Genomic DNA, 15,137 nt, shown 5'->3' on the forward strand with positions numbered 1-15,137 from the left:
TAACTCTGATAATGTATGCACTGTCCTTGAAGTTGATTGGTCCACACCCGAAACAGCTTTCCTTAGAGCCTAGTCTCACATGGTTTTGGACCAGATGACGCCAAAAGGCGCACAACTCAGAGACAATGCACCATCAGAGTATGAGAGGTGTCAGTTTTGTTGCCAGATAGAAGGGTAAAAAAAACAATTATCATATTTTTTACTGGCAAATGAGGTTCCAATGGTGTAAATGCTTACCCCGAGCTCTCATACTCTGATGGTGCATTGTCTTTGAGTTGTGCGCCTTTTGGCGTCATCTGGTCCAACCCATGTGAGACTAGGCTCTAAAGAAAGCTGTCTCGGGTGTGGACCAATCAACTTCAAGGACAGTGCATACATTATCAGAGTTGTGTTTTTTTTTTGCATTATGACTGCAGGTATTGTGGTCTATGCAAGCATGACTCCATGTAAAAAAGGTGTCGGTTTTGTTGCCAGACGCTCGCCTCGACAGACCTGGTTTTCACCTGAGGACGGCTGCTTGCGTTGTGGCCGAAACGTCGTGAGAATTATTTTATTATGTTTTATTTTTATTATTTTATTACTTCCCTTCTACGTGACTTTACCGAAAGAACCAAGAAGATGAAAGTTTAAAGAAGACATTTACAGATACTTGCCACCAGACGGCAGCATCCCAGTGAAGATGGCACGCTGGTCTAATGGTGGCACAACGTGGTTGTGAACGTGGGACGAACGTTGGTTTCCCGTTCCTCGTTGACTAGGAGAGATTTACCTCTTTTGCATGAAGGCCTACCCACCAGAGGTCGCAAACGGGTTTTGATTCCTTACCCGTACCCGGCCGCACCAGGGTCGCAAATGGGTACCCGTACCCGGCCGTACCCGTACCCTACCCAGCCGGGTACGGGTAGGGTACGGGTATCGGGTACCTGATTGCGACCTCTGGGATAAAGCCATGTTGCAGGCGCGGGTGGGTTGATTCTAGTAACTTGAATTGTGAGAAGAGACAAGACGTTGGGAAATGAGTGATAAACGGTTACTCACCAGTGACTCACGGCCTACCCGTACCCGGCCGCACCAGGGTTGCAAACGGGTACCCGTACCCGGCCGGGTACGGGTATCGGGTAGGGTACGGGTATCGGGTACCCGGTTGCGACCTCTGCTACCCACGCCGTGTCGGTTAGGTCGTGGGGGGTTGCGGGACCATTCTTTACCACTCTGGTCTAGTGTAGGTTTCTGAAGGAGGTTGGTTCCCCCAGGACCAGTTCAGATACCGGCTATAGGCTGGAGTGAATGAGTGTCAGATTTGAATGGGGTACTAAGAAGGGCTAGAAGGATGAGATTTGGCACAACTATAGGCATAGGAAGGTTTGTGTCTGGAGGGTTTGAAGAGTGCCGAGGCACTGCATAACCTCTGCATATTATGAGACCTCCTTTGCCATTAGCAAGATATAGCAATAGGCAGAGGTGGGACAAAGTCATTGTTATGCAAGTCCAAGTCGACTCGCAAGTCATCAAATTCATGACTCGAGTCTGACTCGAGTCCAAGTCACATGACTCGAGTCCACATCTCATAGGTGGGACAAAGTCATTGTTATGCAAGTCCAAGTCGAGTCGCAAGTCATCAAATTCATGACTCGAGTCTGACTCGAGTCCAAGTCACATGACTCGAGTCCACACCTCTGGTAATAGGTTTTAACCCCTTTATCTGGCACCAAAACTGACACCTTTATACAAGGGATCATGTTTGCAATTACCACAACACAAGCAGTCAAAATGAAAACAAAAAGAAACAACTCTGATAATGATATGCACTGCCCTTGAAATTGATTGGTCCACACCCGAGACGGCTTTTCTTAGAGCCTAGTCTCACATGGTGTATAACGTTGGGTTGCTCGGTCAATGGCCAGGGTCAACGGCGGCGTGGTGTATTCCGCAAATATGGCCGACTGTGAGGGTGGGCACAAGCCGGCGTGAGTAGGTTACACGTTGAGTTTTATAAGGGCACCACGGGGTGACCAGCCCCTCCCCACCCAGCCCCACCCCTCCCACCCCCACCCTCCCCACCCAGCCCCTCCTCACCCTCTCCTCCCCACCCAGCCCCACCCTCCCCACCCAGCCCCTCCCCACCCTCCCCTCCCCACCCAGCCCCTCCCTCCCCTCCCACCCTCCCCTCCCCACCCAGCCCCTCCCCACCCTCCCCACTCAGCCCCACCCTCCCCACCCAGCCCCTCCCCACCCTCCCCTCCCCACCCAGCCCCTCCCCACCCAGCCCCTTCCTCCCCTCCCACCCCTCCCCACCCTCCCCTCACCACTCAGCCCCTCCCCACCCAGCCCCTCCCCACCCTCCCCTCTCCACCCAGCCCCACCCCTCTCATTTTTGGATGCACGACGGACGGACACAATAATCCCCTGTGGGCTGGTGGAACCAGGAGATTCCTACCAGTATTACAGACCAATTCAGACCTCACTGGTAAGGGGACGTCCATAAATGACGTCACGCACCTCGGGGGGGGGGGGGACTCAGACATTTGTGACGATGTGTGACGAGGGGGGGGGGGTTTGAGAAATGTGACGTCACATCAAAATGCGCAACTTTAAGTAAATATAGACAACACGTTCTACTTAATTAAATAGACTTTTTAATGAATGGTTTCTCCTACAACATCAGAGTGCAGCGCCACATTAAATACGCACTACAATGACAATAGTTTAAAGCGATTTGAAGCATGCTTTATTTTCAAATTGGAAATATGGTTTTGGGGGGGGGGCAGAGCTTTGTGACGTCATATTTGAGGGGGGGTCTGGCTTTTTGTGACGCCGTGTGACGAAGGGGGGGGGGTCCAAAATCGTCCAAAATCGCGTGACGTCATTTATGGACGGCCCTAACCCAGTAAGTACCCTTATGAATTTTAAAGTTAATCCTACAAAGTCCCATCGCAAGGGAGAAACACAAACACATACACACAATTGTTTTGCCCGAATTGAAACGGCTGTACGCCGTATGGACCTGAAAACTCAATTTCTCTGTACCAGAATACAGGGTACAACGTATGGGTTGTCAGGTATACGACTATACACTACTAACCACCACACTGCAATATACTACACTATACACTACTATATACTACACTATACACTACACTACTATATACTACACTATACACTACACTACTATATACTACACTATACACTACACTACTATATACTACACTATACACTACACTACTATATACTACACTATACACTACACTACTATATACTACACTATACATTACACTACTATATACTACACTATACACTACACTACTATATACTACACTATACACTACTATACACTACACTATACACTACACTACTATACACTACACTCTACACTACTATATACTACAATATACATTACACTACTATCCACTACACTATACACTACTATATACTACACTATACACTACTATACACTACACTATACACTACACTACTATACACTACACTCTACACTACTATATACAACAATATACATTACACTACTATCCACTACACTATACACTACTATATACTACACTATCCACTACACTACTATACACTACACTATACACTACTATATACTACACTATATACTACACTACTATATACTGCACTATACACTACACACCTGTGAACCCCTATCAGTGCCCCACCTTATTACAGACCAACTCAGACCTTATTGGTCACCCAGTGCCCTTATAAATATCAACGTCCATCCTCCAATGTCCCATCACAAGGCAGAAACACAAATAAACAAACAAAAAGCTTTTGCCCGCATTGAAACTGGTAAACCACGTGGGTTTACAGCTGTGCAAGTGTGTGGCCTTTAAAGGAAACATTAATAGGCGACTTTCGATTTAAAGCTTTCGTGACTGCAGGGATTCATCTTCTTGGTTCTTTCGGTAAAGTCACGTAGAAGGGAAATAATAAAATAATAAAAATTAAACGTAATAAAATAATTCTCACGACGTTTCGGCCACAACGCAAGCAGCCGTCCTCAGGTGAAGGACAGGTCTGTCGGAAAGACAGCGTCTGAATGAGTCTGAATGTCTTTCCGACAGACCTGTTCTTCACCTGAGGACGGCTGCTTTATCGAAAGAACCAAGAAGATTAATATGCGACGTTTCGGGCAAAGACCCTCGTTCATATGACATAAATGGCCCTTCGTAGCACATACATGTCCCTTCTTCATAAGCACATGTGCTAATGAAGAAGGGCTATTGCCCGAAACGTCGTCTATTATCTATACAATGTGGATGCAGAAACCCAAGAAACTCAAGGTAACGTTTTGAAACCCAAGAATTCGACCCTCGCCCCTTGGTCACGAGGTCAGCGGTCAGCTGATCGAGGACCTGGCGGCCGTTACAATTCCCAGCGCACAACGGCGCCGATGAATAAATCTCGCACTCTCATTGGCCACCGCCTCCGCGTCTCGCGCGCAGCTCGCCATCCGATTGGTTGGATTTGAGCTCGAGCCTTAAGCGCGCTGGGAAATGCAAATCCGCCTGCGGTCTGTCATCGAATCCCGCGGAAATCCTTCACCGGGGACTTGTGGGAACGGGACTTAGGGGGCCTTAGGAACTCGGGGGTCTCGGGGGGACCTGGGCCACCCCCGGTTGGACCTGCCGGGAACCCGCCACCGCCGGGGAGCGACACGCCGTCGCCTATCGCGCCTCCAGAAGCGGAAACATCGGGTAGGCCGCACCCCAAGCGTCCTCGTTGCCTGAATCGTAGCCCGAGTCGCTGCGCCGGTGCTCGGCGGGATGACCCGAGCTCGGTAGCCCCCAAGCCTCGGGCTCCGAGAAGTCGGGTAAAGTAAAACAATAACAGCACTGGCGAGGAGTTGAGCCGTGATGTGTTTCCCGTCGCCTTTGTCGAGACGTTAAATGGGCCTGGTGGTGGTTATTCCGTGTGTGTGTGTTACGGGGCAAGGGACTATTGCAGTGGCAGTGGTGGGTGGTGGTAACCGATTTATCGGCCCCTGGGCGATGATGAGCTGAATTTAACTCCAGAAAAATTGCAGTGGACGCTCCATTGAAAGACATGCGCACGTACGTGCAACAGCCCTCTTGTCCATCCACTGCTGGATGAAGGCATTTAAACGCTGGTGAAGGCGGGGATCATAAAGCAAGTAGCACAGCAACGTGATTCTTGTATTCATCTGTGCGGAGCTTTGAATGTAACCCAACTCGTATAGGGTAACCATGGTGGCTAGGAGATGTTAACTCCCTCGCCTGGTATGCATGAGGCCGTGGGTTCGATCCCGACCCTGACCCCTGCTGTATATTTGAAATGTGCGTGTGTCTCTCCCCGTGGTCGCGTGGATTTTCTCCGGGTCCTCCGGTTTTTCCCTCCACATTTAGAAATGGGCGTTTCGAGTATTTGGCTGCTATAAATATTCACATGATAAGCCACGTCGTTGAGCAATCATTTGTGACCAGGTTGCTTCTGAAAAAGAGCTATACAGCTCAGTGGGCCTTATCTGGTAACATGAACAACAATAGTTTCGTAAGCCTGGTGGGTTTTCTCCGGTTTCCTCTGACACTCCAAGCCATGAATAATGGAATTGGCCAAACGTCCCAATATAACAAACACTCCTTCCCCCTCCGATGCGATGAATCAATGTGTCAATGTGAATCAGGCCCATTGGTGGTAATAATCGGTGTTCACGAGTTGTGGAATGGGACATGTTTGTCAATGCATGCTCCTCCTGAAAAAAAATAGTCTTTAGATTTAGCGAGGCTTTCCTATGAAGAGGAAATGATTTATTTAAAAAAAATCACGGTGACTTCCTGCTCTCATTGAGCATTGATGGCATTGGTTCTGATCTTTACGGTTTACAGCCCTGCCAGATTCAGCGGTGAAAACTCCACATTGCTAAAGCGGTGCCATTGTCCATCCGTGGGACACGGTTGAAAACCACGTTTGACATCCACGGTTGATGTATGTATTGCGATGTGCATACGTTGAGCTCTGGGTACATGTCAACTCGCGTTTCGTTTTTTTTCTAAACGCTGTTAACCGGACGTGCAACGCTTCAATGAGGAACTAATGCAACAGCGAGGTCATCTGTCCTGTGGCTGGTTGCAAATATTTTTTTTTCGAACGCCAAGTAACGCGGGATTCGTTGGTTGTCAATCCGTGAACTTTGATTGACAGCTTCTGTTGACTTTGTGTCGCCATTGATTGTTCTGCTTATTGGAGACACTGTACAAACACTCGCCACTGTTGTTAGCTATGGGCCAGGAATTGAACTCGGGACAGGGTTCCTAGTGCAGTACGCCACCCATTTGTTAATATGAACGGTATTCAGAAGTTTGTTTCAGACGTATATTTCCCGAGTAAAACCAGTTGAGCTAAGAAGCTCCTTTTGAAGGAGGACACGGCCAGCAGACATCATATTTGTAATTTATTCTGTTAATTTAGTAGATTAGTTTTGCCTTAAGTTGACTTATTTTTCTTTACACTTACATTCACTTGTTTTAAACAAAAAAATATATTTGCTACGAGGCTGTATTGCTAATAAAGGGCAGTGCAGAAATGTATTATTACTCTAGAGTACAGCAGGGTGCTTAAAAAAATGTTCACACTTATATGGAACTATCGTTTTTAATGGAAAAATAACGGATAATACACTGTAACATGATAACAAATGCAATGTTAATAGCTTCAAAAAGTCAGTCTCCACTTGTTCGCCATCGTTGTCAACGCATGGCCTGGAATCTTCTCCAGGTGGTCTCCAGAGCCCGGAGGCACATTTCTTGTGGTATTGTTGCAAATTCTCAGAAGTGTTAGCATTTTTTCAAGCACCCTGTATATACCAGTGTTCTTCACTAATTTTCAGTGGGGCCACTTTCGCCGATAAGACATCACCATTATGAGGGCCGCCACACATTTGAAATCATTTGGGGGTTTAACAGCATCACGATGATGATGGGTCGGGGTGTTTTCACTATTCGTGAATTGTCGAGGGCCACACGTCAGGGCCCGCAGTAAAGGTCACCAGTGGCCGCCAGTGGCCCGCGGGCCTTGCAATGAAGAACACTGTTCGATACAACGTCAAAGCTCCCCACCTTTGCGAGCCAGTGTGGTGAAGTATGTTCAATAGCAATAGGTTTTTACCCTTTCAACTGGTACAAAAACTGACACCTTTATACAAGGCATCATGTTTGCAATAACCACAACACAAGCAATCAAAATGCAAACAAAAAGAAACAATTCTGATGATGCTAATGATATGCACTGTCCTTGAAGTTGATGGTCCACACCCGAGACAGCTTTTCTTAGAGCCTAGTCTCCATTGGTGTTGGACCAGATGACGCCAAAAGGCGTACAACTCAAAGACAGCGCACTATCAGAGTATTGAGAGCTCGGGGTAAGCATTTACACTATGAGACCTCCTTTACCAGTGGCAAAATATAGTAAATGCCTTGTATAAAGGTGTCAGTTTTTGTACCAGTTGAAAGGGTAAAAACCTATTACTATATTTTGCCACTGGTAAAGGAGGTCTCATAGTATGTTCAATAGCCCCCATGATCTGCAATGACATGGGGGAAGCTATCATCCAGCGATGGAATTACGGTGCATTTTTTAGTACTTTTATAATGTTTTTTGTAGAATGGTCTGCTTTTTCAATGGTGTAAACCCTGGAACCTGTTCGTGTTTAGCTGACCTGGCTCTGCAGGGAATTTGACGGAGGTGTCTGGTGGATACGAGTCTTCTGCCCTCACTGTGCTCTCCTCTGGTATTACTTAAATCTGTCTCAAAGTCCCCTTCTCGTAAAAACGTGACATATTACAGCCAGGCACGTGCCTTTTTTTTTTAAAGCCACCCACTGTGTAAGTCATGGTGGCAATTAACATGTGTGGAGCCTTGTGATCTTCGAACGCAGAGTCGGTAGGTTGAAGACGTGAGGTTGGTGAGGAGGAGAGACGGTGGCTGAGGAGGTCAGGGTGCCATCATGGAGGAGGTGGACAGCATCATTCTTCATTCCCTCCGGCAGTGCGGCCTGTGAGTAACTGGGCCCACTGGCCACACTCTTTCTGAACCACATACAATGACCACACTCTCACTGTAACCACACCGTGACCACACTTTTTACATGACCGCACTGTCACTATGACCACACTCTCACTCACCACACCCTCAAAATGAACACACTGTCATTGTAACCACACCGTGACCACACTTTTTACATGACCGCACTGTCACTGTGACCACACTCTCACTCACCACACCCTCAAAAAGAACACACTCGCACTGTAACCGCACTGTGATCACACTTTTTACATGACCGCACTGTCACTGTGACCACTCTCACTCACCACACCCTCAAAATGAACACACTCACTGTAACCGCACTGTGACCACACTTTTTACATGACCGCACTGTCACTGTGACCACTCTCACTCACCACACCCTCAAAATGAACACACTCTCACTGTAACCGCACTGTGACCACACTTTTTACATGACCGCACTGTCACTGTGACCACACTCTCACTCACCACACCCTCAAAATGAACACACTCTCACTCTGACCATATTCTCACTGAGACCACACTGTGACCACACTCTTTACGTGACTACACTGTGACAACAGTGTGATTATTTTTTTTGACTACTCTACGGTCAGTTCAAGAATAAGTTCTCTCTCGTCTCATTTGTGATGTTCGTCTCAGCTGGTTCTGCATTATGTCCATCTCGTTTGTTCTACTGTGCTTAAGCTACATCAGCGTGTACATTTCTACGATCGTTAATCACCAACTCTCAGATGCGCAGCTTTATGTCATGAGCGAAAGACTGTTGGGGCAAGTGCTGTTAGCCGGCACGGCGCACGAGAGGGTGGTGCGGTTAGAACCATGCCCGGCCGACTTTGTCTCCCGAGTGCCAATGTTTATGCACACTTCGCCAGCGACTCATTTCATGGCTATGTCGGGTTAGGGGTGGACCAGACCTAGTTATGAGATTCGTCAATGTAGGCCATCAGTGGGCTATTAAACTTGCGTTGTCAGGTTCGGAGCGCAATGTGTCAACTGTTACATTACCGCTTCCCGTTCACACATACACACAATGTCACCACCTTAAGTTCAAGGCTTCATGGTGGGAACTTTGTCCTTGTGCGTTATTTTATTTTTTGCTTAATCATGTAAGACACTCGAAAGAGACCGGGATGAGTCTCATTTTCAAGAGTTACCTGGGGCATTATCAGAATCGGCATTTTAATTTCCTGGAGGAATCCGATCAGCGATAAAGCTATTTTTTCACAGATGTCTTGTAGGGGACAATGAGCACTGTGTGTAATCACAATTGAGTGGTTTGCCAGTCTTTTTCGAATTTTTGGCAAATTTGGACCACGACGCTGGCGCACAGTGGCCCACGCATGCCAATTACGCCACTGGATCTTGACCGTCCGCTTTCATCGGGGGAGGGCGCAGGTTTTCGGACCGTGAACCTCTGCAATGAAGCGGCAAACTCACAACCACAGGGCCGCGTCACCGTGCAGGCGTCACTGTTTTTGTGAGTGCAGGAGAGGTAATGCAGTGGTCAGCGTGATGCGCTACGAGCAATAACTGTGGCGAAACATTTGAGCCAGTCCTGGTTCTCCCCGAGGTCAACTCAGCCTTAAATGAGTACCCAGTGCGGAACGTAAATGTCAGCACTGCGGAGACAAAAGTGTCGTATGGCGCTTAAACTAAAAATTATACATATAAAAAAAATGTACTGGTTAAAGCCCACTGATCTATGTAGCTCTTTTGTTAGAAGTGACCTGGCCACAAATGATAGCCCAACGAAGTGGCTTATCACGTTAAAATTTATAGCAGCCGAATACTCTAAACGTATATGTTTATAAATGTGGAGGGAAAAACTGGAGGACCTGGAGAAAAATCCACGCGACCACGGAGAGAGAGAGAGAAAGACATGCAAACTTCAAATATTCAGCAGGCGTTGGGGTCAGACTCGAACCCACGACCTCCCGTATACCAGGCGAGGCAGTTAACATCTCCTAGCCACCGCAAGATCACTTGCCTTAGACAGTCTGTTTAAAGGCTATGACGGGGGGTACCCATTTGCGTGTGTGTGCGCGCGCGCATCTGCAGGGAGGTGCCGGAGGAGGTGACGGGGCTCAAGGAGTTCACGACGGAGTTGATCGTGGAGGGCGCCGTCCTCTGCCTGCGAGTCATCAGCCCGGCGGCCGGCGGCGGTCTCAGCCACGTGCTCCCACCGGGAATGTCGGCGAGATTCCGGCTGGGGATGAGCCTGGCGCAGGCCTGCCAGGTGCGGGTGGCCGCGTGACCCCCACAACAGAGAGACGAAAGATTTATTCCGTTATAGCGTCAACAGACTGTTGGGGCGAGTGCTGTTAGCGAGTAGCACGTATGAAGGCCGGCACGGCGCACGAGGGGGGTGGGTGGCCAACACCACGCCCGGCCGCCTTTGTCTCCCCAGTGGTGATGTTTACACACCCCACCAGATACTCGTTTGAGGCTGAGTCGACCTAGCGGAGGCCCATAACCAATTCAGATAATCGCCGCTGGTGTTGGCCGTGAGCGGAAATCAGAACTCGGCTCGCCGGGTTCGTAGCGCAGTGCGATAAACGCTGTGACCCACGCTCGCACTGGTGCGTATTAGTACGTATCACATTTTCTTGGTTCTTTCGGTAAAGTCACGTAGAATGGAAATAATAAAATAATAAAAATAAAACATAATAAAATAATTCTCACGCCGTTGCGGCCACAACGCAAGTAGCCGTCCTCAGGTGAAGAAACAGGTCTGTCGGTGAGACAGAGTCTGAATGACAAGCCCCAGGCTTGGAGCGACTAGCCTGGGGCTTTTCATTCAGACGCTGTATCCTTGACAGACCTGTTCTCCACCTGAGGATACTTGCGTTGTGGCCGAAACGTCGTGAGAATTATTTTATGATGTTTTATTTTTAATATTGTATTATTTCCATTCTACGTGACTTTACCGAAAGAACCAAGAAGATGAATCCCTGCAGTCACGAAAGCTTTAAATCGAAACGTATCACATTCTCACACACGACACACAAACACAAGCACACACGGAGATGCAGGTCCCCCATGGCAAGTGCTTTTACCGCTGTTGCTGCTCCTGTTTATGCTGATACTGCTGGTACTGATGCTGCTGCCTCTAATGCTGATACTGATGCTGTTGCTTTTGCTGCTGCTCCTCTCCAACTGCTGCTGCTACTCGTGCTGCTGCTGCTAAATATGCTGCTACTTATGCGGCTTCTGTTGCTGCTGCTGTTGCTACTGCGCCTCTTCTGCTGCTACTGCTCCTCCAATGCTGCTGCTGCTACTGCTCCCCTCCCGCTGATACTGCCACTGCTGCTACTGATGTTGCCACCGCTGCTGCTATTGCAGGAGCTGGGCTACCCGGGTGAGATCGGCTACCAGACGTTCCTGTACAGTAGCGAGTCCGAGATCCGTCGCCTCTTCCTCTTCCTCCTCGAGAAGCTGCCCAAGGAGAGCGCCGCCTCTGCCGACCGGCCAGCCGGTACCCGACCCTTGACCCCTGGAGCCTGACCCCTTGATCCCTACAGCCTGACCTCTTACCTGGGGTATATATATAGGCCTCCGATTAGCGTGGTTGGCTGCGTACGGTGCGAAAGAAGTTCAACATAATGCACATAAATATAAGCAGAACTCCATATCTGTGTGGCCACGTAAAAATACATTTTGAGTCCATCGGTCTGTTGACTCTCCAAACCAACAGCATCTCGCAGAAATGTATTCTGAGCAAGGGAACTGGATCGACAGTTTAATATTCCGTCGGTCAATCGACTAAATTGGCGTGAACCGTCCCAGCTCTCAACGTCGCCACGGACCGGCACCCAAGTGCGCGCTTGCAGGCGGCCGCTTGCTGCCTGCGCACTCTTGCCGCACGCAGGGACGTTGCTGCCAGCGGGGGGCGGGGGTGGGGGGAGCGCCCGAGGCTGAAGGAAAACCGCGTTCCGCCAACACGCTTTGTTACGTCATGAACGCGATGCAAATGCAAGTGTCGTGGTTATAATTAAGGTTTAGGTTTTTAGTGTTGGCACAGGTTAAACCCGTCGGGTAATAAATGTTCATTTTCGATGAGGACTTGATTACACCGTCGACACCTGGTTGCCGTGTCAACAAAGATAATAAACCATGAACAGAGCAATCCAACAACAACTCTCCACACGGCGGAGTTCCGCATGGCAAGGTCGTGCATCAATGCGGCACAAAAAATACAGCCGTGGAGCTGAGAGGTTTCCCCCGTGCGTGCATGGGTGCGTGCTTGCGTGTGTGGGTATGTGCGTGCGTGGGTGCGTGCGTGCGTGGGTGCGTGTGCGTCGAGCAGTAGTGTGGGGAGTGGTGGCGTAGAGATTAGCGCGCTGCGCTACGAACCCGGCGACCCGAGTCCGATTCCCACTCACGGCCAACACCCAGTGACGATTATCTGAACTGGTCCTGTGCCTCTCCTAGGTCTACTAAGCCTGAAATGAGTACCTGGTGTGACGTGTAAAAACATCACCACTGGAGAGACAAAGACGGTCTGGCATGGTGCTGACGACCCACCCCCTCGTGTGCCATGCTGCCATTCATAGGTGCTTGCTAACAGCACTTGCCCTAACATATTGTTAAGGCTATACGGGGGATCTTTGTCTTTGTCGAGCGGTAATGCAACGGTTAGCGCACCACTCTATGAACCCGGCGACCCGAGTTCGATTCCCGGATAATCTGAACCGGTCGTGAGCCGCCTCTCCTAGGTCGACTCAGCCTCAAATGAGTACGTGGTGCGGTGTGTAAACATCGCCACTGGGCGTCGTGCTGCCCACCCACCCCCTTCATGTGGGGTGCCGGCCCTCGCAGATTGCTAATCGCTGACGGCACTTGCCCCAACAGTCTGTTAAGGCTATCGGCCCGGCGGGGGAGGGGGGGGGGAAACCTTTGCTTTTGTCTTTGTGTGCCGCCAGGGAAGATGGCTCTGCTGCAGAGGGCGATAGCCGAGCAGATCCGCGTGGAGCTCGCCACCCCCTGGGTGCCTCCGCTCTGCCGGACGCCGCTCCTCCTCTTGGTGCGTGCCCAGCGGCACGCGGCCCTCCCGCCCCGCGCGGCGGCGGTGGACGGGCGTCGGGCTCGGTGCGGTTAAAAGGGGTTCGGCGGTTCGCTGTTGGGAGTTGCGGTTGAAGTTCGGGGTTCGCCGTGAGGGTTGTGATTAGAGTTCGGGGCCAGGGCGGCGTGGGCTGCACGGTTACGGGGGGGTACAGGGAAGGGACGCATCTACCCACCTCTTCTCCTGCTTCACCTCTTCTCCTGCTTCACCCACCTCTTCTCCCACCCCTGCCGCCCCCTGCGTCCTGCCGAACAGAAGCTGCGTGATTTGCATGCACGATCTCCCGTGTAACCTCAACAGACTGTTGGGGCAAGTGCCGTTAGCGAGCACCTATAAAGGCCGGCACGGCACGTGAAGGGGGCCGACACCGCACCTGGCCGCCTTTGTCTTCCTAATGCTGATGTTTACACACCGCACCGTGTGTTCGTCTTAAGGCCGCGTGGAGGCCCAGGACCGGTTCGGGTATTTACCGCTGTTATTGGTCGTGAGCGGGAATCGAATTCGGGTCTCCGGGCTCGTAGCGCAGCTCGTTAACCGCTCCGCTAGAGCGCACTGACACGCGTGTGACCGTGTGTGCGTGGAGCGGTGGCGCAGTGGTTAGCGTGCCGCGCTATGAACAGCACTTTCCCCCCGAGGGGAAGTTTCGCAACTTTCTGTGATCCACCCACCCTTCCACGGCAATTATCGTCGCCTCCTGCCTGACTCGTGGCCCAGGTCACTCTTCTGGGGGGCAAATGAGACTCACCCTGGTCTCGTTGAGTTCTCACTCTGGTTGAAAGAAAATCAGCTTTAACTTAAAACTCGGGAGCGCCGTTTGATCGTGGCCGGAAGGGTTGACGGGCGATGGACGTGACGGTCCGTGAGGGCTATACGGGGGATCTTTGTCCGTGTGTGTGTGGTTGAGTGGCCGCAGGACCCCAGCAGGCCCGTGCCATTCCGCTCCGTCCCGCTCTCCGTCCCCGCCGACGTCACCGACAAGACCTTGCGCATCCCAAAAGGTGAGGCTGTTGTCCACCTCCTGGTGTCTACCTCCTGGTGTCTACCTCCTGGTGTCCACCTCCTGGTGTCCCTCTACTGGTGTCCACCTCCTGGTGTACACCTGGTGTCCACCTCCTGGTGTCCACCTCCTGGTGTCCACCTCCTGGTGTCCACCTCCAGGTGTAGGCCCTCAACTGTCCTTCTACAAGTGTGTGTCCACCAGCAGGTGCCGCCCTACGGGTGTCTGCCTACCAGTGTCTGCCTGCAAGTGGTGCAGTGGCTAGGAGATGTTAACTACCTCGCCTGCTGTGCAGGAGGTTGTGGGTTCGATCCTGACCCTGATGCCTGCTGCTGTATATTTTTCGTTTGCGTGTCTCTCTCTCTCCCTGTGGCCGCGTGGATTTTTTTCCGAGTCTTCCGATTTTTCCCCTCTACATTTAGAAACGTGTGTGTGTTGAAATTCTTCCGCACCGTACGTAGCCGTCCGTGGCTGCTATCAATTTCGGCACGGTAAGCCATCTCGTCGAGCTATGATTGGTGGGCAGGTCGCTTCTGAAAAAGAGCTACATCTCGATTTAAAGCTTTCGTGACTGCAGGGATTAATCTTCTTGGTTCTTTCGGTAAAGTCGCGTAGAAGGGAAATAATAAAATAATAAAAATCTAACATAATAATCATCGCTCAGTGGGGTCTTAGTTGGTAAAATAAAAAATAGTTTCTTTTTAAGTGTCCACCTGCTGGAGTCCACCTAGAGGTGTCCATCTGCTGGAGTCCACCTACAGGTGTCCACCTACTGGAGTCCACCCGCACGTGTCCACCTACAGGCGTAGACGTGGGGGCACACAGCAATGAGTACAGGATAACAGTGGATTGTCTTCTGCACCGCCCTCTGCTGGACACCGCGCGAAATAAAGTGGCGGCCGTCAAAGTGCCCCCCACCCCCCGGGCCCACCGAGGTTCCCTGCTCTCTTTCCGCCACCCGCGGATTTCCGTGCGAGGGCTTCTGCGGATTTCCGCTAAGTTAAACTGCGCAGCCTC

At 50.5% G+C, this 15,137-nt stretch overlaps 1 protein-coding gene across 3 annotated transcripts in view; it reads left to right on the forward strand.

The window, feature by feature from the left end:
- Nucleotides 1-4,487: 4,487 nt before the first annotated feature.
- CCDC22 (CCC complex scaffolding subunit CCDC22) overlaps nt 4,488-15,137 on the forward strand; it is a 31,170-nt gene continuing 20,520 nt past the window's right edge. For all 3 annotated transcript variants that reach the window (XR_013639696.1, XR_013639695.1, XM_078874064.1), the window contains exons 1-6: nt 4,488-4,712; nt 7,910-8,028; nt 10,120-10,297; nt 11,404-11,536; nt 12,984-13,084; nt 14,028-14,121. Coding sequence is in view for 1 of the 3 variants with exons in the window: in XM_078874064.1 (XP_078730190.1) it covers nt 7,979-8,028; nt 10,120-10,297; nt 11,404-11,536; nt 12,984-13,084; nt 14,028-14,121 (556 nt within the window). In the remaining 2 variants the exon portion in view is untranslated. The remainder of the gene's footprint in view (nt 4,713-7,909; nt 8,029-10,119; nt 10,298-11,403; nt 11,537-12,983; nt 13,085-14,027; nt 14,122-15,137) is intronic.

This window comes from Lampetra fluviatilis, chromosome 38 (genome assembly GCF_964198595.1).
Source record: "Lampetra fluviatilis chromosome 38, kcLamFluv1.1, whole genome shotgun sequence".
Classification (NCBI taxonomy): Eukaryota; Metazoa; Chordata; class Hyperoartia; order Petromyzontiformes; family Petromyzontidae; genus Lampetra; species Lampetra fluviatilis.